At 43.9% G+C, this 24,775-nt stretch overlaps 2 protein-coding genes across 3 annotated transcripts; one reads left to right on the top strand and one right to left on the bottom strand.

Moving 5' to 3' along the window:
• The first annotated feature begins 181 nt into the window (after positions 1 to 181).
• tecrb (trans-2,3-enoyl-CoA reductase b) lies at positions 182 to 20,058 on the top strand. 2 transcript variants are annotated; one of them, XM_056279809.1, is made up of 12 exons: positions 182 to 234; positions 4,134 to 4,184; positions 8,001 to 8,052; positions 8,176 to 8,220; positions 8,437 to 8,540; positions 9,152 to 9,267; positions 13,326 to 13,431; positions 13,865 to 13,937; positions 16,585 to 16,628; positions 16,846 to 16,903; positions 18,660 to 18,748; positions 19,241 to 20,058. In XM_056279809.1, the coding sequence occupies exons 1-12, from the start codon at positions 220 to 222 to the stop codon at positions 19,412 to 19,414; spliced, it is 927 nt and encodes a 308-aa protein (XP_056135784.1). In that variant the 5' UTR covers positions 182 to 219; the 3' UTR covers positions 19,415 to 20,058. The 2 variants fall into 2 exon arrangements, with proteins under 2 accessions (XP_056135784.1, XP_056135783.1); XM_056279808.1 differs by lacking the exon at positions 182 to 234 and having other exon boundaries at positions 3,829 to 4,184.
• Positions 20,059 to 20,186: 128 nt separating this feature from the next.
• ndufb7 (NADH:ubiquinone oxidoreductase subunit B7) lies at positions 20,187 to 24,775 on the bottom strand. Its single transcript, XM_056279810.1, has 3 exons — positions 24,537 to 24,775; positions 21,308 to 21,476; positions 20,187 to 20,340 (listed from the first exon to the last, which is right to left on the bottom strand). Exons 1-3 carry the CDS (start codon positions 24,646 to 24,648, stop codon positions 20,259 to 20,261), a joined length of 363 nt encoding a protein of 120 aa, XP_056135785.1. The 5' UTR covers positions 24,649 to 24,775; the 3' UTR covers positions 20,187 to 20,258.

Below are 24,775 nucleotides of genomic sequence, written 5' to 3'. Positions count from 1 at the left end.
TCGTTGACGACGGGTACATCCGATAATCTTAAACCTATCACCAAGCGCTTAATTTCCTTAAACTCTATTGGCTGAAACATTACTATTTGGGCGTATTACTCGAAAACCACGAGTTTGATTGGTTGTGGTGCTAGGGGGGGCGCACATTGCCCGTTTGTGATTGGACACTCCTACTGTCACGCTGGTCGGATGTAGGGAAGGGAGACGCAAACTGCCAAGATGAAGCACTACGAGGTGAGCACAATGCTTGTAACTCTATACCGTCAATGGAGATAGTTGGTTTTATTTTTTATTTTTATTTTTATTTTTTTTGTCCAGCGATTTCTAAACAAAATCACTCCCCCTCCCCCCCCGATAACGTTCAAATGCGAAATTTACGAAAACGAGCCGTCCTCTTTGCGCGGATTCCATTCTGCTTGTCATTGATTTGGATGCTATGGCCGGCTTTGTGGCCTCACGCGTGGCTTTTCACTGTTTTCTTCGTAGTGGGAAGATATTGACGAGAATCAGTATCAAGTCGTAACATAACTACACATAACTGTCTATGGATTGGGTTATTTGTGGATTTTTTGCGCTATGGTTTCAGACGATAAATAACCATCTTGTTTAGGGATAATGTAAATGTCATCGTCGCTGCCGCTGGTTAGAATGAACATTTCCTCAGTGGGGTCTTGTTATTGCCCAATACTGCGCGTGAACGGTCCAGTCCACCAGAGTTCAGGATTTTGGTTTAATTCCTCTCATCGACCTTTGAAGCCTGTGAGACATTCGACGTGCCAAATGATGTGACATGTACGAATTTAAAATTTAAACAGGCCGGTTGCAGCCTTGTTGTTTTCTTATTGTTGTCTTCTTTTACTTGATCTTTTCATTAACTCAAAATCTCTCCTGTTACTTATTAAACCGCATGCACAGAAGATTTATCTGAATCTGACCTTGTGCATAGTTTCAGAAACGCCTTAAACCTACCAGACAGGATCTGAAGCAGTCAGTCTGCACTGACAGAAACTGCCCCAACCAGTGGTAATGAGAGCATGGTGCTATAACATGACTGGCCTAGTTCTTTCACTCTTTGGGACAAGTATGTCGTAAGTGGCTCAACGTTGCACAAGCCTACATCTGGAGAGAAAAGGAGGACGCTTATCACTGAAACTAAAGTAACGTCTTGTAACTTTTGAATACCTGAAATTGTGCTGTTGCTCATGCATAAATTAAGTTAATAAGTTTTTTCTTCTTCTTCATTTGTTCACATTATGCAACTATTTTTATGTTTTCACCACATATACACCAGGTAGCACCAGAGAGCTGCATCACTTTCATAGTATCATCCTCTGCTGTCTAGCCAACAATTTCATTGAGCCTTAAGATTAATTACACAATCGGGATTTGAACTATATATATATATATATATATATATATATATATATATATATATAAACTTTGTTAAAAGAAACACTCAACGGTAGGGAAAGTGCTCAACAAATAAGGAGCAGAATAATCCAGCGAGTCGAGTAAATTCTTTATGAGACAGTACAAGCCTGTTTCATGCCCTAAGCAATCATCAGTTTATGGCATGAAACAGGCTTGTACTGTCTCATAAAGATTTTACTTGACTCGCTGGATTATTTTTGCTCCTATTTGTTTGAGCACTTTCCCTACCGTTGTGTTTCTTTTAATAAAGTTATATATATAAACACATGCGCGCGCGCACACACACACACACACACACACACACACACACACACACACACACACACAACATAGCTGCATTTCAATGGAAGACATTCCTACACTCAACATTAAGACTATGTGTAAATGTGATAATGTCTGCATTTGCTGTACTAAAACTGATTATTACACCCCTGCTGGTCTGAACTATGCCATAGCCCAAGTGCAGTCCTGAATGCTCACATAGAAAGTGCTTGTATACACACATGTTACACATGCAACAGCATAAAGCGTCAACGTTAAAACCCTCGCCAATCAGAAATCGGATAAGTGTGCTGTGTTAAGGCGCTCTTTGTCAATTTGTTAACATGTTTTTGGGTTCACCCATACCGCGAGAAGAGAGAGCACTTGAACAATGATCACATGATAAATTTACAACTTGATCAGTTTGGCCCGAATGTACTATCCTAACTAATCACTCCCACTTTTCTTGTCTATGGAAGAGGCGCAGACACTACTCCCAACAAAAATCCTATTTCTGAGAATTTCTTGAAGATGGAATAAGGGATGGTGCACAGCTCATACTGTTAACTAAAAAAAAAAAATCTTTCCAGTTTATTGTCATATTGTCATCAGACCTATCGGGAAGCGCAAGATGCTTTCACGCAAATTTCACGTGCCCTCTTACCTTGGATGCAGACAGAAAGCATGGCTTAAACCTAATAATATGGCTTTAAGATACTGTTGAGGCCCATTGGTCCAATACAAAGTTGTGTTTCTCAACTTCACTCTGGCCCCAGTGTGCTTTAACTAAGACAGACTGTCACTGGTTACCATGCCAGACAGGCACTTTATATGGTTATATATGAGCCAGGGACACTGGTAATGGGCAGGACTAAGACGGCTACCTCTCTGTCTAAAGTCATGGCTGTCATTATGCTCAAAGTAGTTTTAGTCACATGATAATGGAGCAGAGGTGAAGGCGAATTGAAATTATTAGAAATACAGAAAGAGATGCAAATCCATACCCTGAGTGTCAAAAGAATAAAAAGCTCATGAAATAATCCTCAAAAAAACCCAACAACACACACACAAAGTCATAAAAAATAAAACGTGTGCGTACCTCTGTGCATCCCGGCCAGAGCTGCAGATCCACTCGATAACATGGCCCATAATTTTTTTTGTAAATGATTGAAAACCATGTAATGAAGCTGTTCCAAGTGTTTTCATGGCGATGACCACTTGTTTCTAGGGAGGGGTGTGGAGTCTGGCAAGAAATTGGGTTGTGGGGTTGTAGTAGACTGAGAGAAATACCCCGACTAAGCTGTTAGAGACTGGAGTATTATCACCCTTGTGTGTGTGTGTGTGTGTGTGTGTGTGTGTGTGTGTGTGTGTGTGTGTGTGTGTGTGAGAGAGAGAGTGAGATTGATATGGCTCTTACATGTTGTCTCAGGGTATTACAAATTGAAAAGATGAGTATTTTGCACACTTATCCAACGTAGGCCGACTGTATCAGTATTCGGAACCGTGGACAGTGGTGAATACGGAGGACATGGGGTTGGAGAGGGGAGAGGCACAGTATTTAGAAAGCCGAGGGACACGTTCACTGGCAGAGTGATGGCATTTCAAAGTCTAATCAGCTGTGCACATATGACATCACTAGCACAGGGGGCTAAAGGTGGTGGTGGGGGGGCTGTCGCGAGCAAGCTGGTCATGCAGAGCTACCAGTGGAGGTTTATATTTAGCTGGGGAGGGAAGCAGAGGGGGTCATATTCAGATGGGAGTTCTCTGTTTGTCAGGATACCCCACCCCCCACCCCCTCCTGGTTGGGCTTGTAGGGTAGCAGGACTCCTACGTGTCTTTTTTTGGCAGGTGGGGGGGTTCATATTTTACAACCGGTTCAGTGTTCTGCAAAATTTCTTCATCTGACACAATCGAGTAACTGATTTATGATGGATTTATTCAATTGATCTACATTTGTATTGTGTGTGTGTGTGTGTGTGCACGTGCACACGTGTGTGTGTGTGCACGTGCACACGTGTGTGTCGCATGTCTCCACGGCTGACAGTAATTTGGCGGTTGAATAAAGTGTTATGCCAGAAGTGAAGGAATGAGAGACGAAAAGAGTGAGGGCGGGTGAGAGAATAAGGAAAGAGAGGGAGGGGCAGAGAGAGAGAGAGAGATTTATTTCCACAGCTGAGTGCACCCCCCTCTCCCCTGGCTTTGCGTGGATCTGTGCGAGACGGTGGAGGTGGAGTGAGAAAAGAACAGAGGGAAGGGTGAAAGGAAGAAGGGAATAAAGGGAGTAGAGGCGGAGGAGTGTGGAAATGGATGCCCTAGCTCTAGAAGCAACCAGCCCCAAGAAGACGGCCAACGGGTCAGCGGCGGCCGCAGTGGCGCCACCCGCAGTCCCGGTGAAACGTAAGCCTGCGAAAAAAGCTAAAAAAGCTGTTGTTTTCTTTGAGGTGGAGATACTGGATGCCAAGACTAAGGACAAACTCTGCTTCCTGGACAAGGTAAGAACCCATGTCTTTTGTGTGTGTGTGTGTGTGTGTGTGTGTCTGGGGGGGTGGGGGGTGGAGGGGGGCATTCACATGTAGGTTAAACACACTCCATGGCTTAACTCTTTAACCTTTAGCCTTGCCCAAAATCCTTTTCTTGATGATGGGTGTGTATTGGTCTGCCCTTGTGCCTGTGCTGTGTGTCTGTAGGTTTACTAATGTTTACTAAAGTCAACAGGTGCAAGTTGGGTGTGCCTTGTAGTTGCTGTAAAAGCGTCTCCCAGGACCTTGTGTATGGGAGGGAGACCTTTTCTGGAACATGCATGTCGCTCGGTGTATAGCCTTACTTCTCTACGGAAAGTGTAGCTGTTCATCGTAAATTAACGTATGAAGATATTAAGAGATCTAGGGAAAAAAAACCTTTTTTTTAAATTCGTCGGACCCCTGGTATATCCTAGATAGCATGCTGAGGTGTGATTTGATGTCGCTGTCAAGGCGTTTCTCTCTTCACTCTTTATTTATTTATACTGCTATTTGGTGTCACTATTTTTTCCAAAACTAACAACAACAATACACATAGTTATTTGCTTCACCTTTTTAAAATAGCTTAAGGTCAGTTGTGAATCTAACATGTCCATAGACATGTTACGTCGGGTTTTATGACCATTGCCGATTTGGAAAATCCACCTGTTTCTCAGACTTAGGGTCGATAGCCTTTCATTGGAGCGCTTCCATTCCTAGCAAAAGGAATTAATTGTTACAATTTAGATTGTAATTGTAACATTCAGTGTAGAAAAACAACATCATCAGCAGTAGACCTGGAAGTCAGTCCTGTTGTATTAGCCAAATTTATCTAATATTATTGTACAAATGTTTTGCTTTGAAGTTGTTGTGCTAGGAATATTGAGTTAGTCAGTGCTTGGGCTGTAAGTTATTACACTTGTATTAGGTTGATTTTAGTTTGTTGGTGGAGCTAGACTTATTTGTTTATAGCATTGCATTAGCCAGGTTTACAGCTTTTTATAGTGGCGTTATCAGTGGCATCTCAGGACTGTTGGATATCAGGTGCTATCCTCTCTGGTTTACTGTTGTTGTTTTTTTTTTTTACCCTTTTATGAGTTTAGCAGAGTTTAAAGAAACTATTTTGGGGTGTCTGGGTAGCATAGCGGTCTATTCCGTTGCCTACCAACATGGAGATCGCCGGTTCGAATCCCCGTGTTACTTCCAGCTTGGTCAGGCATCCCTAAAGACACAATTGGTCGTGTCTGCGGGTGGGACGCCGGGTGTGGGTATGTGTCCTGGTCACTGCACCGGCGCCTCCTCTGGTCGGTTGGGGCACCTGTTTGGGGGGGGGGAACTGTGGGGAATAGCATGATCCTCCCATGCGCTACGTCCCCCTGGTGAAACTCCTCACTGTCAGGTGAAAAGAAGCGGCTGGTGACTCCACATGTATCGGAGGAGGCATGTGGTAGTCTGCAGCCCTCCCCGGATTGGCAGAGGGGGTGGAGCAGCGACCGGGACAGCTCAGAAAAATGGGGTAATTGGCAGGATACAATTGGGGAGAAAAGGGGGGGGGTCCAAAAAAAGAAATTGTTTAAATGGATTAAATTTTACACATAATGTCACATAAATAGAACTGCTAGCACTTTGTGATATAGGTTCCTGTTGGTAAAGTTAAATGTAAAAGTGGCTCAGGGCTGGTTCATTGAAAAAAAGCGTCATTGACATGCTGCTGGTGTCCGTTAGCAGCCAGACATGATGAAAATCAAGAACGATTGCAGTTAATCAAGTTATAAATGACACAAGTTGTCAAATACTGAAGAAGAACAATTGAAAGAACACACAGTTACAAAATATCTATCACCATGCATAGGTAAAAGTACTTCACAATTATCAACTATTTGGCAGAAAAGTGGAATAGTGTAAATCGACTTGTATCATAAGTGGCCTCTACCAATGCTGTGGCTGAATGGAGATAGCCAGCTCTACCACAATTTACTGGTCTGTGCAGTAATCGTGTCTAAATTCATTGTAATCAACTGTCCATTCACAGTCCAGGAACAGGTTGATTAAGGCCATCAGCTGAGAACATCTAGGCCAGATGAATTTCTATGCAAGTGAACCACACAACCATCCCTCAGCAAAAGATAAATTCTCTGCTTCAAAAAACTGAGAATGATGCTGCAAGTCAGTGGTACTCAACCACATGCCATGAAGGGCCGAGAGCGTGCAGGTTTTCATATTAGCCGGACTACCACAGGTGATTTTGCCCTTTTCGTCTTCTTTGGCTGAAGGTTTGCTAATCGGTGAAATTGGCTGGTATGGAGTCTGGTTAGGATGAAGACCTTCATACTCTCAGCCCCTCCGTGGCACATGATTGAGTACCACCTCTGCAAGTGATGGCTGTGTCTTGGAGTGGAGTGGTTGTTGGAGAGAATGGGACATTTGGTGGCTGTCACAGGCAAAGGATCCAGTGCAGCTTCCTGCACTGGTCTTGAGATCCATTCAAGAATGGATTCAATTGTCAGCAAGCCAAGGTGTAGGCCGACTGAAAATGCCTATCCCAATTTCCTAGAGGGGAAAAAAATGTGTATCTGCAATGAGGCTGAACAGTATATCATTTCACAATCAATATTGAAATATACACACATGCAGTACTCACATTTCAAAGGATGCAGTGTCAGTTAATTTGGGCCCATCCAGTCATGTTAGGTTAAAACTCTTTTATCACTTGATAGAAAATGAAATCCAGGTAAAGATTCACTTTTTTGTTTTTTTGAGTGCTCCTTGAAAAATATTCTGGTGCATCTGCCAAATATAATTTAGTCTGATTTAAAGACTTCCTGGATGCCTACCTGCTTTTCCCCTCTAAAATCATGCTAGAGTGATCTGTTCACAGATGTTGTTGACTGTTTTTAGCGATACATATTGCAAAGAAAAAAACTATACAATGTTGTTTTTCCCCACTATTGTTCAGCCCAAACTTGCAGTTATCAAAATATTTCATGTGTCACTGTGCCTGATCCACAGACACATGGAGGGGAGTGTACTGTGTTGTAGGATGTCTGTACTTGTGATATAGATGCATACTCTTACCGGGGCCATGAATAAGCTACAATATCCATGTCTGAGAACTCAAGATTGAAATAGTCCAGAGGCCAGTAATGCTATTTGATGCGGAAGTACAAGAAAAAATACCTGTCAAGGAAATATTACTAAAAATGGATCCTACTATGAATTTAAGCTTAATATAATATGACCAAATACATAAGAGCACTCAAATAAATAGGGCCTGAACAAGTAATGGGAACATGGTGAGAATTTTAAACATGACTCACTCTCATTTCTTGGGGTGACACTGCTTTATTACCATTGTTGGTAGCAGCCACGAGTGTGTGCAAATTTGCCTTGCATGTGCCTATTTATGAGTCTGCCTGGTTCTGTATTGTTATTGTGTTTGTAATTGATGGTTGTTATGGTAGTTTATGCCCCCTCTGGCAGCCTGGCACAATGTTGCGTATTTTGGCTTTGTGTGGGCATGCGTTGACCAGAGCTTGTGCACTTTGAAACCATAATGCCAGCTGTTAAATGCCCCCATTCTCAGGCTGTGTGTGGGTACAGCCAGAGCTAAATTTACCACTGCAGACATGAAAGGAAAATGGAAATGTTATCTATTATACAGTGTGTGTGTGTGTGTGTGTGTGTGTGTGTGTGTGTGTGTGTGTGTGTGTGTGTGTGTGTGTGTGTGTGTGTGTGTGTTTCATAGACAGGCACACAAACACACACACACACACACATTCTCATTCACTCTTGCCGTCTTGTTATTTGTAGGTTGAGCCAAATGCCACTATAGGGGAGATTAAGTCTATGTTCCACAAGACCCGTAAGTATCATGGCCTCATAAATCAGATTGTTGATCAAGGAAATCCCTTAACCAGCAATCAACATGGAAAAAATCCTTGATTGTATATCTTGTCTCTTTCTGCGTCCATCCCTTTCCATTCAGATCCACAGTGGTACCCAGCCAGACAGTCCATTCGGCTTGACCCCAGTAAGACAAATATAGTTCGTTTTTTGTATCTTCTAGTAAGTGTAGCACTGGCTGTCTGTACTGTACAACAGTTAAGTACTGTAAATATGAGTGTGTGTGTGTGTGTGTGTGTGTGTGTGTGTGTGTGTGTGTGTGTGTGTGTGTGTGTGTGTGTGTCTGTGTGTGTGTGTGTGTCTGTGTATGTGTTTTAAGTCAATAAGTGTCTGTATTTTTCAGAGGGGAAGTCACTTAAAGATGAGGATGTTCTCCAGCATCTCCCAGTGGGAACAACTGCAACCTTTTACTTCAGAGACCTTGGAGCACAGATTAGCTGGGTCACCGTGAGTATATACACACACACACACACACACTTATATATATATATATATATATATATATATATATATATTCCAAAGTCAGAAACAGTCAAATGAGTTGCAAGGTAGGTTGAGAAATGTGAACCTTTATAAGGTTGTACAGTTCTGAGTGTATCAAAGATCAAATGGAGATATCAAGTCAAATTCATTAAGATATGCAGAGATTTCCCACTAAACGAGAGGCATCTAGAGAGAAAGTTATTTGGCTTAAGAGAGGGTCACTATCAAAATTCCTGTCATATGAACCCATTTAGGAACTGGAGGATGCAGGAGAAATCAGGGGAAAGATGGCATGAAGAGAGGGAAGATGGCCAATGGCAGAAGGAAAAGATAGCATGCATGACTGTGGGGTCAGAGCAGGTGTTTGTCGGAGAGAGAGGGACGTTCCAACAGGGAGATATATTTATCTTTCTTCCATGTTGGCCAGTCGGGGCTTATTAACAGTGTGGCAGGGTGGGTGGTTGGTGTGGGGGGGAGGCGATGAAAAGTGCAAAATAAATATAGCTTTGTTGTTCAGAATTTATCTCTGTAATAGCTCTGCCTCTTTTCCATCCTTCCTTTCCACTTTTTCCCAGGTCTTCCTGACAGAGTACACTGGTCCACTGCTCATCTACTTGCTGTTTTACTTCCGAGTTCCCTTCATCTACCCACCTAAATATGACTTCACCACCAGTAAACACTGGGTCGTTCAGTGAGTGGTCCCCAGTCCACTATCATTATTTTTGACATTCATGTCAGTTACAAGAGCATATAAGTATTCTGGTCCAATACTATTACCAGCTATGTTCATGCAGGTTTTCATTCCAACTCAACACTACACCAGCTGATTTCACTAGTTTATGCTCCTCTGTCTGGCTGAAGGTATGGTCATCAATAGAGATGGGTACTGAAACCAGGAATTAAATGGGCACAGGTGCTAAATTATTAATGACTGTAGTATTGATAAGCTCCGACGTTAACGGTTCTGCTATCTGTATTTTAGAAATTATAAAAATCTCATCTCATCATCAGCCGCTTCTCTGGGGTGGGGTCGCAGTGGCAGCAAGCTAAGTAGGGCACTCCAGATGCCCCTCTCCCCAGCAATGCCCTCCAGCTCCTCTTGCAAGATCCCAAGGCGTTCCCTGGCCAGATTTGACATGTTGTCCCTCCAATGAGTTTTGGGTCTCCTCCCAGTTGGACGTGCCCGGAAAACCTCCAAAGGAAGGCGCCCAGGAGGCATCCTAATCAGATGCCCGAACCACTTCAACTGGCTCCTTTTGAAGTGAAGGAGCAGCGACTCTACTCTGAGCTCCCTCCGGATGTCCAAGCTTCTCACCCTATCTCTAAGGCTGAGCCCAGACACCCTATGGACGAAACTCATTTCAGCCGCTTGTATCCGCGATCTCACCCTTTCGGTCACTACCCAAAGCTCATGACCATAGGTGAGGGTTGGAATGAAGATTGATTGGTAAATTGAGAGCTTTGCCTTCCGGCTCAGCTCCCGCTTCACCACAACGGTCCGGTACAATGTCCAAATTACTATTGATGCTGCACCAGTCTGCTTGTCAATCTCTCGCTCCATCCTACCCTCACTCGTGAACAAGACCCCGAGATACTTGAACTCCTTCACTTGAGGCAACAACTCATCCCCAACCCAGAGGGAGCAGTCCACCATTTCCCAGTAGAGAACCATGGCCTCAGACTTGAAAGTGCTGACTCTCATCGCGACCATTTCATACTCAGCTGCAAACCGCCCCAGTGTGCATTGCAGGTCACGTTGTGATGAAGCCAACAAAACCACATAATCTACGAAGAGCAGAGATGCAATTCTGACATTCCCAAAACGGGGACACTCCTCACTTTGGCTGCGCCTTGAGATCCTGTCTATGAATATCACAAACAGAATCGGAGACGAGGGACAACCTTGGCAGAGTCCGACACCAACCGAAAACGTGTTTGACTTTGTGCCGAGAATGCGGACACAGTTCTCACTTTGGTTATACAAGGACCAGATGGCTTGTAGCAACTGCCCCAGTACCCCATACTCCTGCTGTACTCCCCACAGAATGCCATGGGGTACACAGTCGTAAGCCTTCTCCAAGTCCACAAAACACATGTAGACTGGCTGGTCAAACTCCCATGCCTCCCTCAGCACTTCTGCGATTGTAAAGAGTTGGTCCATTGTTCCATGGCCAGGATGTAATCTGCATTGTTCCTCCTGGATCTGAGGTTTGACAGTCGATTGGAGCCTCCTTTCCAGCACCCTAGAGTAGACTTCCCCAGGGAGGCTGAGCAGTGTGATGCCCTGATAATTGGAGCATATCCTCCGGTCCCCTTTTTTAAATATGGGAACCATCACCCCAGTCTACCACTCCACAGGTACTGTCCCTGACTTCCATGCGACACTGAAGAGGCGTGTCAGCCAAGACAGCCATACAATGTCCAAAGCCTTCAGCATCTCAGGGCAAATTTCATCCACACCCAGCACCTTGCCACCGAGGAGCATCTTAACTACCTCAGAGACCTCTGCCAGAGATATGAGTGGGGCTTCCCCCAAGTCTTCAGAGTCTACCTCCTCCACTGAGGACATGGGCTCCTGAGGACCACAGCTCCTACCTGCCGCATCTGCAATAGAGGCTTTGAACATGGCCCACTCGGACTCCATGTCCCCAGCCTGCCTTAGGATACACGAGAACTTCTTCCGGAGGTGGGAGTTGAAGACCTCATGGACAGAGGCTTCCGCCAGACATTCCCAGTTTACTCTCACTGCATGTTTGGGTTTGCCAGGTCTGTCCAGCAGCCTTCCCTGCCGTCTGATCCAACTCACCAGCAGGTGATGATCAGTTGACAGCTCTGCTCCTCTCTTTACCCGAGTGTCCAAAGCATACGGCCGCAGATCTGATGATATAACCACAAAGTCTATCATCGATCTTTGGCTTAAGGTGTTCTGGTACCAAATACCTTATGTTCGAACGTGGTGTTTGTTATGGCAAATCCATGACTTGCACAGAAGTCCAATAACAAGGCACCCTTTGGGTTCCGATCGGGGAGGCCATCCCTCCCAATTACGCCCCCCCCCAGGTTTTTCCATCGTTGCCCACGTGAGTGTCGAAGGCCCCCAGCAGAACTATAGAGTCCTCAGGTGGAACCCTATCCAGGACACCACTCAGAGACTCCAAGAAGGCTGGATACTCCAAACTGCTATTCGGTGCATAAGCACACACAACAGTCAAAGCCTTACCTCCAGTGACTCACAGTTGTATAGATTTGACCCTCTCATTCCAACATGGCAGCGCTCAACCGGGGACTTGTGAGTATCCCCACACCTGCCCGGCACCTGTCACCCTGGCCAACTCCGGAAAAGTAAAGAGTCCAGCCCCTCTCCAGGAATTTGGTACCAGAGCCCATGCTATGTGTGGAGGTGAGCCCAACTATATATCTAGTTGGTACTGCTCCAGCTCCCGCTCCAGCTCAGGCTCCTTCCCTGCCAGAGAGGTGACATTCCATGTCCCTAGGACCAATCTGCAATGCCGGAAGTCGGCACGCCCCAGTACCCACCTTTGCCTGCCGCTCAGCCTGCATTGCACCCTACCCTAATGCTCATCTCCGCGTGTGGTGGGTCCACGGGGTGATGGGTCCATGTTGTTTTTTCAGGCTGGGCCCAACCGAGCCTGAACCGATGCTTACCGATGAGCTCCCTTCCCTGGTTTGGCTTCAGGAGGGGGCTCCGGTTTCCCTTTTCCGGGCAAGGTGCTGTAGCTCCGCTGGTGTACTTTCATTGGGTTTCTTGGGAATCGCTCTTAGTCTGGCCTCTCCCCTGGGACCAATTTGCCTTGGAAGACCCTACCAGGAGCTATTGCCCCCGGCAACACAGCTCCCAGGATCACTGGGCCACCCAAACCCCTCCGCCACATGAAGGTGGCGATTCTTGGAGGGGAGAAATTAAGAAAATAAATGTCTTATTTATTTAAGCTACATAAACATTATCTTGCGCCTTTTATCTCACCAACTCCATTTCTGATTTACAATAAGATTAAGACATTCGTCTATGATGCAGAGAGATAGCTCTCTCTTTCTTGGAGCCTGTCGTATGTGTGAGCTGAGGGGTGGGACCAGCTGTCTGCCTCTCTGACGCATGCGCATGTGCGCACACACCCACACACACACACACACACACACACACACAGACCTACAGAGTCTGCTCTTAGTGAGAATGGCGGAGAGAGAACTAAGCGGTCATAAGTCTGGTTATACGTCACTAGAGTCAATGCTCATTGCCAAAAGTGCAACAAGTCTTTTGCATGTAAGGGCGGAAACACAAGCAATCTTTTGAAACATCTAGCGAAAGTGCACCAAACAGAGGTGGAGAAATGCAGTTTTGACTGCCTAGCTTGTAGTTCATCTCTCGTTGCCTCATCCACCTCAGGTATGTTATGTATGCTTGCAGCCTAGAGCCCCCACAGTTAACTAAATTATACAAACATGGGTTGATGATTAAAAGTAATTTCCTGTCAAAACATGAGAAAATAAAGCAATGTTAATTCTGTTTTGTTTTTTCTCTTAAAAAAAGCAAAAAGAACCGTTAAAGTACCGGATCAATAAGCAGTATCGGTAAGACTAGTAGTACCATTAAAGTCTTAACAGTGTCCGTCCCTACTCATCAGTGAAATCAGCAGGTGTAGTGTTGGGTTGGAAAGGAAACCACGTGCACGTGATCCTCCGTGGCACACAGTTGGGTATCACTGATGTTGTATCCTCTGCTTTCCTCAGTCTCGCCTGTATGTGTCACTCCTTCCACTATGTAAAGAGACTGCTTGAGACTCTCTTCGTCCATCGCTTCTCTCATGGAACCATGCCATTACGTAACATCTTCAAGGTGAGATACAAGTCTTTATTTCTCACTCACTCATTCACTCGCTCACTCACTCACTCACATACTCAATGTTTGGCTTGAACTTTACTTCCTTGGCCGCAACTTCAGCCTGACATCACTCTAAAGACTGATGAATTTCTGGTATCCGCTGATGTGGCTTGTATTGTCCTTTTACCACTGAACCATCTTATGCTATCCTAGCCCCCTCCCCTGAATCAGTTCTGACTTTTCTTGATCCACTGGAACATAACCCAATCCTCCCTTATCAATGGTGCCCTACTCTGAAGATGCTCTAATGGGTGCAAGGCTGTTATGTAGATGGTTTGGGATCGCTTAATGAAGTTTGGCTAATGTGAGATGACAGTGATGAAAGTGATCCTCCTGTAAGGCTGACAGTTGTACATTTTGTAGAACAACTCAAACTTCTCTGTTTCAGAACTGTACGTACTACTGGGGCTTTGCTGCATGGATGGCTTATTATATCAACCACCCATTGTACACGCCACCCGGTGAGTGTGGTATTGGAATTGTGTATTTTATCAACTTTTTCATGAATACATAGCATATGTTATCATACATTTGCATCTGTGCAACCCCACCTTGTGCAAAACACCATAACATTAATACTAAGCATGTGAATATTATTAGCTAAGCCTGTACACAGAAATTACCTGACAAGGAAATGTGCTGACAAGCGAGGAGAGTGTGTTGTGTATGAGGATGTGTTGAGAAGGTGGAAGGACTATTTTGAGGGGCTGATGAATAAAGAAAATGAGAGAGAGAGAGAGAGAGAGAGAGAGAGAGAGAGAGAGAGAGAGAGAGAGAGAGAGAGAGAGAGAGAGAGAGAGAGAGAGAGAGAGAGAGAGAGAGAGAGAGAGAGAGAGAGAAGACATGCAGTGGTGAGGGAAGAAATGCAGGTGGCTGGTGTGACAGAGGAAGATGCAGAAGACAGGAAGAAATGGAAATGAATGATCTGCTGTGGCGACCCGTAACGGGAGCAGCTGAAAGTAGTAGTAGTAGTAGTAGTAGTAGTAGTAGAGAGAGAGAAGGTTAGATGATGTGGGGATAGTGAATCAGGAAGTGTGGTGGATTAACAAGGAGGAAGTAAGGGCAGCTATAAAGAGGATGAAGAGTGGAAAGGTCCAGATGACATACCTGTGGAGGCATGGAGATGTTTAGGAGAGATGGCAGTGGAGTTTTTAACTAGATTGTTTAACACAATCTTGGAAAGTGAGGGGATACCCAAGGAGTGGAGAAGAAGCATACTGGTACCGATTTTCAAGAATAAGGGTGATATGCAGAGCTGTAGTAACTACAGAGGTATAAAGTTGATCAGACACAGCATGAAGATATGGTAAAGAGTAACAGAAGCTAGGTTAAGAGGAGAGGTGATAATTAGTGAGCAGCAGTATGGTTTCATGCCACAAAAGAGCACCACAGATGTGATGTTTGCTTTGAGAATGTTGATGGAGAAGTGTAGAGAAGGTCAGAAGTTACATTATGTCTTTGTGGCTTTAGAGAAAGCATATAACAGGTCCTGGGTACGATGTTAAACTGCAACCGTCAGGTTGTCGGCGACTAAACCGGCACCCCCACTTCAACCCTTGGGTTGTTATGAGGAGGGTGTGTGGACACCCAGCAGGACTAAAAACAAAACATGTCAAAGGGCGGATTAGTTCCTCTTTGAACCATCCATACCTGGAGAGGAGATAGGGACCACCAGGTACTCCCCCTACTGAAACACAATGATGACTCAGCCAAACTCAATCACTGTAAACGGTGGAAGAGACTTGTTGAGGCATCAGCTGTGCCCCTACGACCTCCATAGGTTATGGAACTGATGATGATGATATGACAGGATGCTGAGAGAGGAGGTGTGGTATTGTATGAGGAAGTCGGGAGTGGCAGAGAAGTATGTAGGAGTGGTGCAGGATATGTATGAGGGCAGTGTGACAGCAGTGAAGTGTGCAGTTGGAATGACTGATGCGTTAAAGGTGGAGGTGGGATTGCAATGGTGATGGACAGGTTGACAGACGAGATCAGGCAGGAGTCTCCGTGAACTATGATGTTCGCGGATGACATTGTGATCTGTAGCGAGAGTAGGGAGCAGGTTGGTTGAGGAGAGCCTGGAGAGGTGGAGGTATGCACTGGAGAGAAGAGGAATGAAAGTCAGTAGGAGCAAGATGGAATACATATGTGTGATCGAGAGGAAGGACAGCAGAATGGTGAGGATGCAACAAGTAGAGATGATGAAGATTGATGAGTTTAAATACTTGGGGTCAACTGTTCAAAGTAACGGGGAGTGTGGAAGAGAGGTGAAGAAGAGAGTGCAGACAGGGTGGAGTGGGTGGAGAAGAGTGTCAGGAGTGATTTGTGACAGAAGAGTACCAGCAAGAGTTAAAGGGAAGGTTTACAAGATGGTAGTGAGACCAGCTACGTATGTTGTATGGTTTGGAGACAGTGACACTGATGAAAAGACAGGCAGTGGAACTGGAGGTGGCAGAGTTGAAGATGCTAAGATGTTCATTGAGAGTGACGAAGAAGGACAGGATTAGGAACAAGTATATTAGAGGGACAGCTCAAGTTAGATGGTTTCGAGACAAAGCAAGAGAGGCAAGACTGAGATGGCTTGGACATGTGTGGAGGAGAGATGCTGGGTATATTGAGAGAAAGATGCTGAATATGGAGCTGCCAGGGAAGAGGAAAAGAGGAAGGCCAAAGAGGAGGTTTATGGATGTGGTGAGAGAGGACATGCAGGTGGCTGGCGTGACAGAGGAAGATGCAGAGGACAGGAAGAGATGGAAACGGATGATCCGCTGTGGCAACCCCTAATGACAGCAGCCAGTAATAGTAGCAGTAGTAGTAGTAGTAGTAGTAGTAGTAGTACACAGAAATTACCTATGTATGACCATTAGTTCTCTCCTTTTCTATTTTGCACAATGCGCACGAAGATACCTACCAACCCACACTTGGCTGCAAATTAGTTTTTTAAATATCTCTGTGTCCTTTTTATTTGGAAGTGGTCTATAGTTTCTCTACATTAAAAATGTTGTGTTCATATCCAGTGTCGTTATATGAAGCATTTTGCCAAGGTAAATTACAATTATGTATAAAGTTCTGTCACTAAATCTGTTGACTGTGTGTGTCTTTCTGTAGTCTATGGTGAACAACAAATCAGACTGGCCCTCATTATATTCCTGGTAAGAGTCTGTCTGTCATGGCACAGGCTTTGATATATCTTTGACACCTTTTATAGCGTATCAAATGTTGCTGGTTTTCAGTATTTCTGTCATTACATGGTGGGATTTTGTGTCCAATGAGTAGTAGATAGTTAAAGAAAACCTGTTTCCCCAATTGCAAGCCCTTGGTATTTATCCCCTGACTGATGCCCCACAGTAACAGTGTTTTCATCCTCAGTTTTGTCAGATCGGCAACTTCTCCATTCACATTGCGCTTCGGAACCTCCGCCCTCCAGGTACACACAACACCCATCACAAAAATACACTTTTTTTGAACAGACATTGCATTTCAAACATTTTCTGCCACTCATTGAAATCCAGCTGTACGCAAATGTTTCTGGGATTTCTGGTCAAATAGCATGTTTTGCTGAATGTCGAATTAAAAATTGGCGGCACGGTGGCGCAGTGGTTAGCGCTGTCGCCTCACAGCAAGAAGGTCCTGGGTTCGAACCCCAGGGTTGTCCAACCTTGAGGGTCATCCCAGGTTGTCCTCTGTGTGGAGTTTGCATGTTCTCCCCATGTCTGCGATGGGTTTTCTTCGGGTGCTCCGGTTTCTTCCAACCATCAAAAAGACATGCATGTTAGGGTTAATACTTCTGTATGTGTCCCTGACCAAGGCGTGGCAGGACGAACTGGAGTTGGTCCCTGGGTGCTGCACGGCGGCTGCCCACTGCCCCTAGCTACACAGCTAGGATGGGTTAAATGCAGAGCATAATTTCCCTACGGGAATCATTAAAGTATACCAAAATCAAAAGAAAAAAAGAAATTAACATAGACGTTGCAGCTTAAAATCTTAAATGTGATATTTTTCTGCACATTTTAATGTACAATCAGTATTTTTTTATGCTTGATTTAAGATATTTAAAAAAAAAGTGTGTGCAAAAGTAATGGGACCCTGTCAGACCGCATGTGGTAACACCACCTTTGGCAGAAATCACAGTTCCCGAATGTTTTCATGTTGCCAGCTGAGAATCTATTTTTTACTTGCTTTAAGATTTATTGTGCTATGCATCCCTACAGAGCTCTTCTAGCTCTCGCCTGGGTCTCCTTGCATGTAATGCAGGTATTAGATGTCTCCACAGGTTGTCAATGATATCCAAGTCTAGGGTCTGTGAGGGTCATTTCAAAACCTTAATCTTTAATTCCTTAAAGTTCTTCATATTGATTTTGAGTCATTGTCCTCCTGAGATAATCCAATCTCTTTTCCGTGTCAGTTACATCACTGACTTTGGGACACTACCTGCTAGGACATGTCGATATTTAGCTGAAACCACTCTTCCCTCCACCCACACAATATTGCCTGTGCCACTGACTACCTATACAACAGCAAATCAAAATATATCCACCCCAGTGCGAGGTGTTCTCTTTCTTTAACGGCTTCCCCCATTTTTCTCCAAATGTATCTTATTTCTTTGTGGCATCAACATACATATATGATATATTGGGGGTGGAACACAGCTTTGTTTTAATTTTTGTGTATGCCTACAAGTGCATGATGACTCTTCCTATTTTTTTCTTCCTGTTAAAGGTTTTTTTAGGGAGTTGTTCCTTATCCGATGCGAGGGTCTAGGGACAGGATGTTGTGTTGCTGTAAAGCCCCTTGAGGCAAATTTGTAATTTGTGATATTGGGCTATACAAATGAAATTGACTTGACTCAAGCAACAAAAGAAAAAAACAAACCTTAAACCTGTTATCTGGGAAGAAGAAACGTGTGTATAGAAATACAAGCGTGTACACATTTTATTTCTTTTGGAATACATTGTTAGAAGTACATTAGGGCATGGATAGTTGGCTTAATGTACTTCAAATTATGTACAAAAAAGACATTATTCATTTGGCCCGATTTTAACAGAGAAAAATGATTGTGTTTCTGTCTTTTGGTCACACATCCACAAAGTGTAGAGTTAGACTCAGACATGCTCTACCTTCTTTTACAACTCAGTTTCTGTCCTTTCCTCTGGTTTCTTTTTTTTTCCCATTTTTTCCATCAGGGTCCAAGACCAGGAAGATACCATACCCGACAAAAAATCCCTTCACCTGGATCTTCCTGCTGGTCTCTTGCCCCAACTACACATATGAGGTAATAACTGTTTTCTTGATTATTAACTTCATTAATGTTTATAATCAAATATCTTTGGGGAAAGCACATGCTTTGGATTTCTAACAATGTATGAGGAGGAGGTTGGAGTCTAGAGGGATAAAAGTATGATGGACTATTGTTAGCGAGCCTACAATGAGGACACGAACATCACAGTTCCATATTTTACCCAATTAAAATGATATGCATGCTTGTTGTTCATTTTTTTTTAACTGTGTTCTGTAAGGTGTCCTTGAGTGCTCTGAAAGGCGCCCACAAATAAAATGTATTATTATTATTAATACTCCTGGCTCTCTGACAACACCAGCTGCACTTTGTTTGACAATTATGCCCAGTTCATTCAGTATTCAATGAAACGTTCTGCATTGAAAGTTTCATCGTCCACCAGAGGACAGCACCAGCATACATATGCTGGTGCTGTCCTCTGGTGGCAAAAAGGTTGTGTACAACATCTGTCCTGTCTGCCTCCATTAGCTGGGATCATGGCTGGGCTTCACAGTGATGACCCAGTGTCTGCCTGTGGCCTTCTTCACCCTGGTGGGCTTCATTCAGATGACTGTTTGGGCCAAGGGGAAGCATCGCAGCTACCTCAAGGAGTTCCGCGACTACCCGCCTCTCCGTTCACCCATCCTGCCCTTTATTTTGTAGAGGACTTTGCAGCAACCCTCCCCCCCCGCCCATAATAGGAGCCAAGTACCAATATTCCCTTTTCTTTTAATCCTGTACCAAAATGATGTTTTGCCCCTCAGTCCTTGTAATGTTTAAGGGAAACGATCATTATTGCTCTGGCTTTACTGTTAACAACCCATTCTGATCGCTGTTGTGGCTTATATGTGTAGTCTCATTTTGAGCAAGTCACATGTAGAGAGACAGGTCTAACCACTCATCTCATCATTTCTAACTCGGCGTTGTCATTTTGGCTGAGTGTGCATTTAGTGAAGATATGGTACAAGAATAATTTTTTTCATTCTGAGGTAATTTATTAAAAAAAAGTTGAAACAAATTGTTGTCTCGGACTTGTGTAAAAGGGATTGCCTGCATCAGCTTTACAGTAAATGACTGGCTTCACCTCAAAGCCAGTCTGTCCTGTCCCAAGCCAGAACATGTCTTAAGAACATGTTGCACTATCTAACAGTTATAAAGGTGTGTTCCATCTTCAGTTCAGTTTTTCTCATCAATTTGTCTTCTGGAAATGTCAGAAATGTTATCATTAGTACCAATAATGGTCTTCTAGTACCCCCCCGTATTGTTTTCAATGGGAGATTTTCACTATAAATTTAAATAAATCATTGGAAACAACTGAAATAAGTTCTCTGAAAGAAAACAAAACCCTGATTTGTGTTAATTTCATCAGGGTATTGTGTCTATCATTGTAAAATAGACAACTAAACCACACATTAATAAAAGTCGAAGGCCAACCTCAAACAAGACTGTTTATTGTTGACAGACGCAGATATATACAGAGAAGGAGAAGGTTCAGAGTTGGTCATGATCATGCAGCCTGAGCCTCGATTCTCTTCTTCCTCAGCTGGAGCCTCCTCTCCCTCTCATATTCTTTCATACGCATTACATAGCTGTAGACAAATCAAAGAGACAAAGGGATACAGTTAACATTTAATGTTGATGGTGAAAGCAGATTAAATTTTGAACCATACGTATTTAGCACACACACGTCAAAAACAATTGCTCCTTTGAAAGTAACATACATTTTAGGGCCAAAAGAATGTGTGTGCGTGTTGGGGGTGGGGGTGAGTATGTGTTGAGGTTGAAGACAATTCATTTGTCCATCCATTATCTATACCTGCTTAATCCAATTCAAGGTTGTGGGGTGCTGGAACCTATCCCAGCAAGCAATGGGCAGAAGAAAGGGAAACCCCCTCGACAGATCACTAGTCCACTGAAGATGCCACAGACAGTAACTCTCACACAATTTATTCAGGCAGTTTTAAGAGTATCCAATTCACTAGATGTATATCTTTGGACTGTGAAGAACCCCCCCCCCCCCCCAAAAAAAAACCACACACACAGAGGACATGCAAACTCCACACACATGGGCTGAAATTGACTCCAGTACCCTTTTACTGTGAGACAACTGTGCCAATCACTGAACCACTGTGCTGCAGGGACTGAAATACAGGTGAGAATCATCTTTGGGAAAAGAAAGTTTGCTGTGCTATCTGATGAATAGCCATGACACTCACCATCTGCTAGGTAATTTCAATTTAGGGTAGAAGCACTTTCAATTAAAAGTGAGTGCCTGATCTCGGGGTAGATTTGACATGGTCAAGCCATCCCCTATATGCCTAAACAGCAGTCCACTCACTTTAGATGAAAAATAACTTTTTAAACATTGGCACACTATTGTTGTGGAAACAAAAGCTATAAAAGTTGTTAAATTGCAGTGGGTCTGCTGAAATGGTTGTCGTCAAGTCAAGAAGATGAGACACGGACATGGGAGACTCAAAAACTAAATCTTGCTATACAAATAAAATTGACTTGACTCGCTATTAATCTTAATTTAAAGAGCTCCAACCAACTTACTCCTGGTGCTCGCAGTAATCCCAGTCGTGCTTCTCATGACTGCAAGCCACGAAGTTGGGCCAGTTGTCCCTCTTGCACTTCATGAACTTGAGGAGGTAGTGGGCACAGTAGTCCCTCTGCTCCAATGGCAGCTGGGCCAGGTTCATCTGCTCCTGGGTGGCAACCATTTCTAGTGAAGGAAGACATGTTTTTTCAAGCATTTACCAAAAACAATGACTGATGCAACTATTTTCTTTATGCATTCTCAATAACCCAGGTAAGGAAATCATAGAAAAGTGAATCAGTCCATCTGGACACAACGTTTATTGAGAGAAACGTTTCATCACTCACCTACGTGACCTCTATGGTCATCTATGTCAAGAGGGAATTACCATCCCTGAACTGAAGAGGGGGGCTAAGAGTACATCTGTCGCCATCTTACAATGCTGTGATTTCAACTATTCCCCAGTCCTTTGTGAATAATACACATTGCCATTGTAACTCTAGTTAATGGTCAAGGTAATTTCCATGGTGTGCGTGCATGTGTGAAGAGGACAGGATGTGGTGATGGTTCAGGTTTTCTTAGATGTGTGTGTGGGGGGGGGCTCCAAGGAAAAAGGTTGGGAACTACTGGTTTAGTCAAATTGCATTATAATACATATATGCAATGCTACTGATGAAAAACAGCATACAAGAATTCTCATGTTTTCGGTGTACGAAGCAATTACTGTTTGATTTGTTTTCTGTCCTTTCCATGTCTCTAAGAGTCACCTACATCTGACTGAGCCTGGATTAAAAAGAAAGTGGATAAAACAGACAAAGTGGATACACTAGCATCAGTAGAAAAGAGCTAATGAATAAGTACATCACTGGATTTCAGTATACAAACATTATTTCACCCTAGAGTAGTTAAATTTATATTTGTGAACATACACTATTGCTAGAAAATAAAGAACAGGGATTTGGCTTGCCCTGCAGTCTCTGATTACAAAGAAATGTAGAGCTTGGGCGTCCGGGTAGCATAGCGGTCTATTCCGTTGCCTACCAACACAGGGATCATCGGTTCGAATTCCCTGTACCTCCGGCATGGTCGGGCGTCCCTACAGACACAACTGGCCGTGTCTGTGGGTGGAAAGCCGGATGCGGTTGTGTCCTGGTCGCTGCACTAGCGCCTCCTCTGGTCGGTCGGGGCACCTGTTCGGGGGGAGGGGGGAACGGGGGGGGGGGACTAGCATGATCCTCCCACATGCTACGTCCCCCTGGCGAAACTCCTCACTGTCAGGTGAAAAGAAGCGACTGGTGACTCCATATGTATTGGAGGAGGCATGTGGTAGTCTGCAGCCCTCCCCGGATCGATAGAGGGGGTGAAGCAGTGACTGGGATGGCTCAGAGAGTTGGGTAATTGGCCAAGTGCAATTGGGGAGAAAAAAGGGGGGAAAAAATGTACAGCTCTACAGAAAATTTATCAGAAATATTTGGGAGACTTTGAGAACATTCTGGGTGCATTTTTTGGCAAGAAGGCATATTTTCCCAATTGAGAATGATGTTTGAAGCTGGAAAATAAAAGATTCAGGTTATGACATCACAGTTTCAAGTCAAACTTATCTGGAATCAAAACCCATAAGAGATGGGATCGTTCCCACAAACTGGATATAATAGTCCCTTCAAGCCATTCAAGTACTCGTGAAAATCTGTAGTGAACCACTGAAAAAGTTAGTTTAAACTGAATTATATTTCCCCCCCAATCCTGGCTTTTATTTAGTTTTACCCCAGTTCTCTATTACAGTCAAAAAGGGGTCGCAGAAATTGATAAGCGCGCAATATTTCATTTGGGGTGGCAGTGACTCAGGAGGTTGTCTGGTAACTGGAGAGTTGCTGGTTTGATGCTCTGCTCCTCCTGGCAAAAATGTCAAGGCGTCCCTGAGCAAGACACTTAACTCCCCCCATGAGCTGGTTGTAACCCTTCATGGTTGACACCGCCATCAGTGTGAGTGTGTGTGTGTGTGTGTGTGTGTGTGTTGAATGTGAGGGTGATGGTAAAGTGTTATGAGTAGCTGTTGCGGCTATAAACGTGTTAATTGAAATGCAATCCATTTACCATATTACCATTGGCCATAACATTCAGAAAGATAGTTATTTTCACAGAGCAAATGTGGAATGGATCAGAGGTTGACAGGGTTCACCGCTGCTTACGGAATTACAGAATATTTTATAGCATATTATTGAATTTTCTGACTTCTCCACACAATCTGATTCCCCTTGGCGTGAAAGGGTTACGGTTAGGGTTGGGAGGGGGGAAGGGTTATGGGGACGTTAGGGTTAGTCTAACCTAACCTCATGCCAAGGGGAGTCATTCTGCGGAGGAGTCGGAAAATTCTATTACACCGGCAGGAGTGCATTTATTTATCTAAATTGTCATTTCCATGGACAAACCTTGTTGACCATCAGGATGATTTTTAATGTTTAATGCAATAAAATGGGCTGGAGCAATTAATGTAGCCCTGAATTTAATTTATGAATTGGTTGTACAGATTGGCCTAGCCATGTCTGCATACAAACTGCATGTAGCAAACATGCAAGTTACTGTCTTTATGCATGCTCAATAATCCAGGTAAGACAGTCAAAAAATTCCCAACTCCTCTGTGAATAGTACACATGACCATTTTAACTCTAGTTGATGGTCACGCCCATATTTGCATATGAAACAGATCGTCGGTTTCGGTCGTTATGCATGTATATTGTTTATAAGGGTAGGGATACCTGTAATCAGTTTAGACTTAAGAGCTCACTTAGATGAGTGATGAAACGTATCTGTCAGTAAACGATGTGTCCAGATGAACTGATTCAACTCTCTAAATTCGGCCGTGCACATTTAAGTGACTATACGCCACTAAGAAATAGACTCGGGCTTAACTGGTCGAACAATAGCTCGCTTCTCTTCAACAGACGCAACTTAAGAAAATATAAATTACATGGTGAAACGGAAAATCTGTTATGAGAGGCAGAAAACCCACCGTCACCCTTTCGGTCAAATCAAACTAGCTTAGCTCTTAAAATGTTCTATGACCACTATGGATTGCCGCTATACTTCTAACGTTAACCGGCTAGCGCGTCTTGCCATACGGGTATGGGTAGTGTGGTAAAACGTTAAACTAATTCGGTAGAGTTTATAGTTAATCGTCTGTCAAACTGCCCCAAAAACATCAAAACCTTTGAAATGATAACGTGTGTTAGGCGACTATTTACAGACCTCTCTCCTTCCTTTCAGGGAAGCCAAGTTGGGGGTCAAATTCGTATTTCTTGGCTGGATCTGGCTCGGTGTCCCTCTCGGTGATATATCGGCGAACGAGATGAGCTCCCATTTTGTCTATGAAATATAGTCACTACTAACTAAGACAACTAATGTGTACGTGTACACTTGACCAATTCAACGTTTTGACAATATTCTGCTATCTGCCATTCGGTCACCTCCAGATTCCCTGGTTTACT

The sequence above is a fragment of the Lampris incognitus genome, chromosome 5 (genome assembly GCF_029633865.1).
Source record: "Lampris incognitus isolate fLamInc1 chromosome 5, fLamInc1.hap2, whole genome shotgun sequence".
Taxonomy (NCBI): domain Eukaryota; kingdom Metazoa; phylum Chordata; class Actinopteri; order Lampriformes; family Lampridae; genus Lampris; species Lampris incognitus.
This window is presented reverse-complemented; position numbering and strand designations above follow the sequence as displayed.

Bases quoted from the DNA above. Each gene is read 5' to 3' on its own strand.
- ndufb7 (XM_056279810.1), bottom strand. From the start codon at position 24,648: ATGGGAGCTCATCTCGTTCGCCGATATATCACCGAGAGGGACACCGAG. The intron at 21,477-24,536 runs GTCTGTAAATAG...TTCCTTCACTAG, and splicing joins CCCTGAAAGGAAGGAGAGAG to AAATGGTTGCCACCCAGGAG. The intron at 20,341-21,307 runs GTAAGTTGGTTG...ATTTGTCTACAG, and splicing joins GATTACTGCGAGCACCAGGA to CTATGTAATGCGTATGAAAG.
- tecrb (XM_056279808.1), top strand. From the start codon at position 3,996: ATGGATGCCCTAGCTCTAGAAGCAACCAGCCCCAAGAAGACGGCCAAC. The intron at 8,541-9,151 runs GTGAGTATATAC...ACTTTTTCCCAG, and splicing joins CACAGATTAGCTGGGTCACC to GTCTTCCTGACAGAGTACAC. The intron at 9,268-13,325 runs GTGAGTGGTCCC...TGCTTTCCTCAG, and splicing joins AGTAAACACTGGGTCGTTCA to TCTCGCCTGTATGTGTCACT.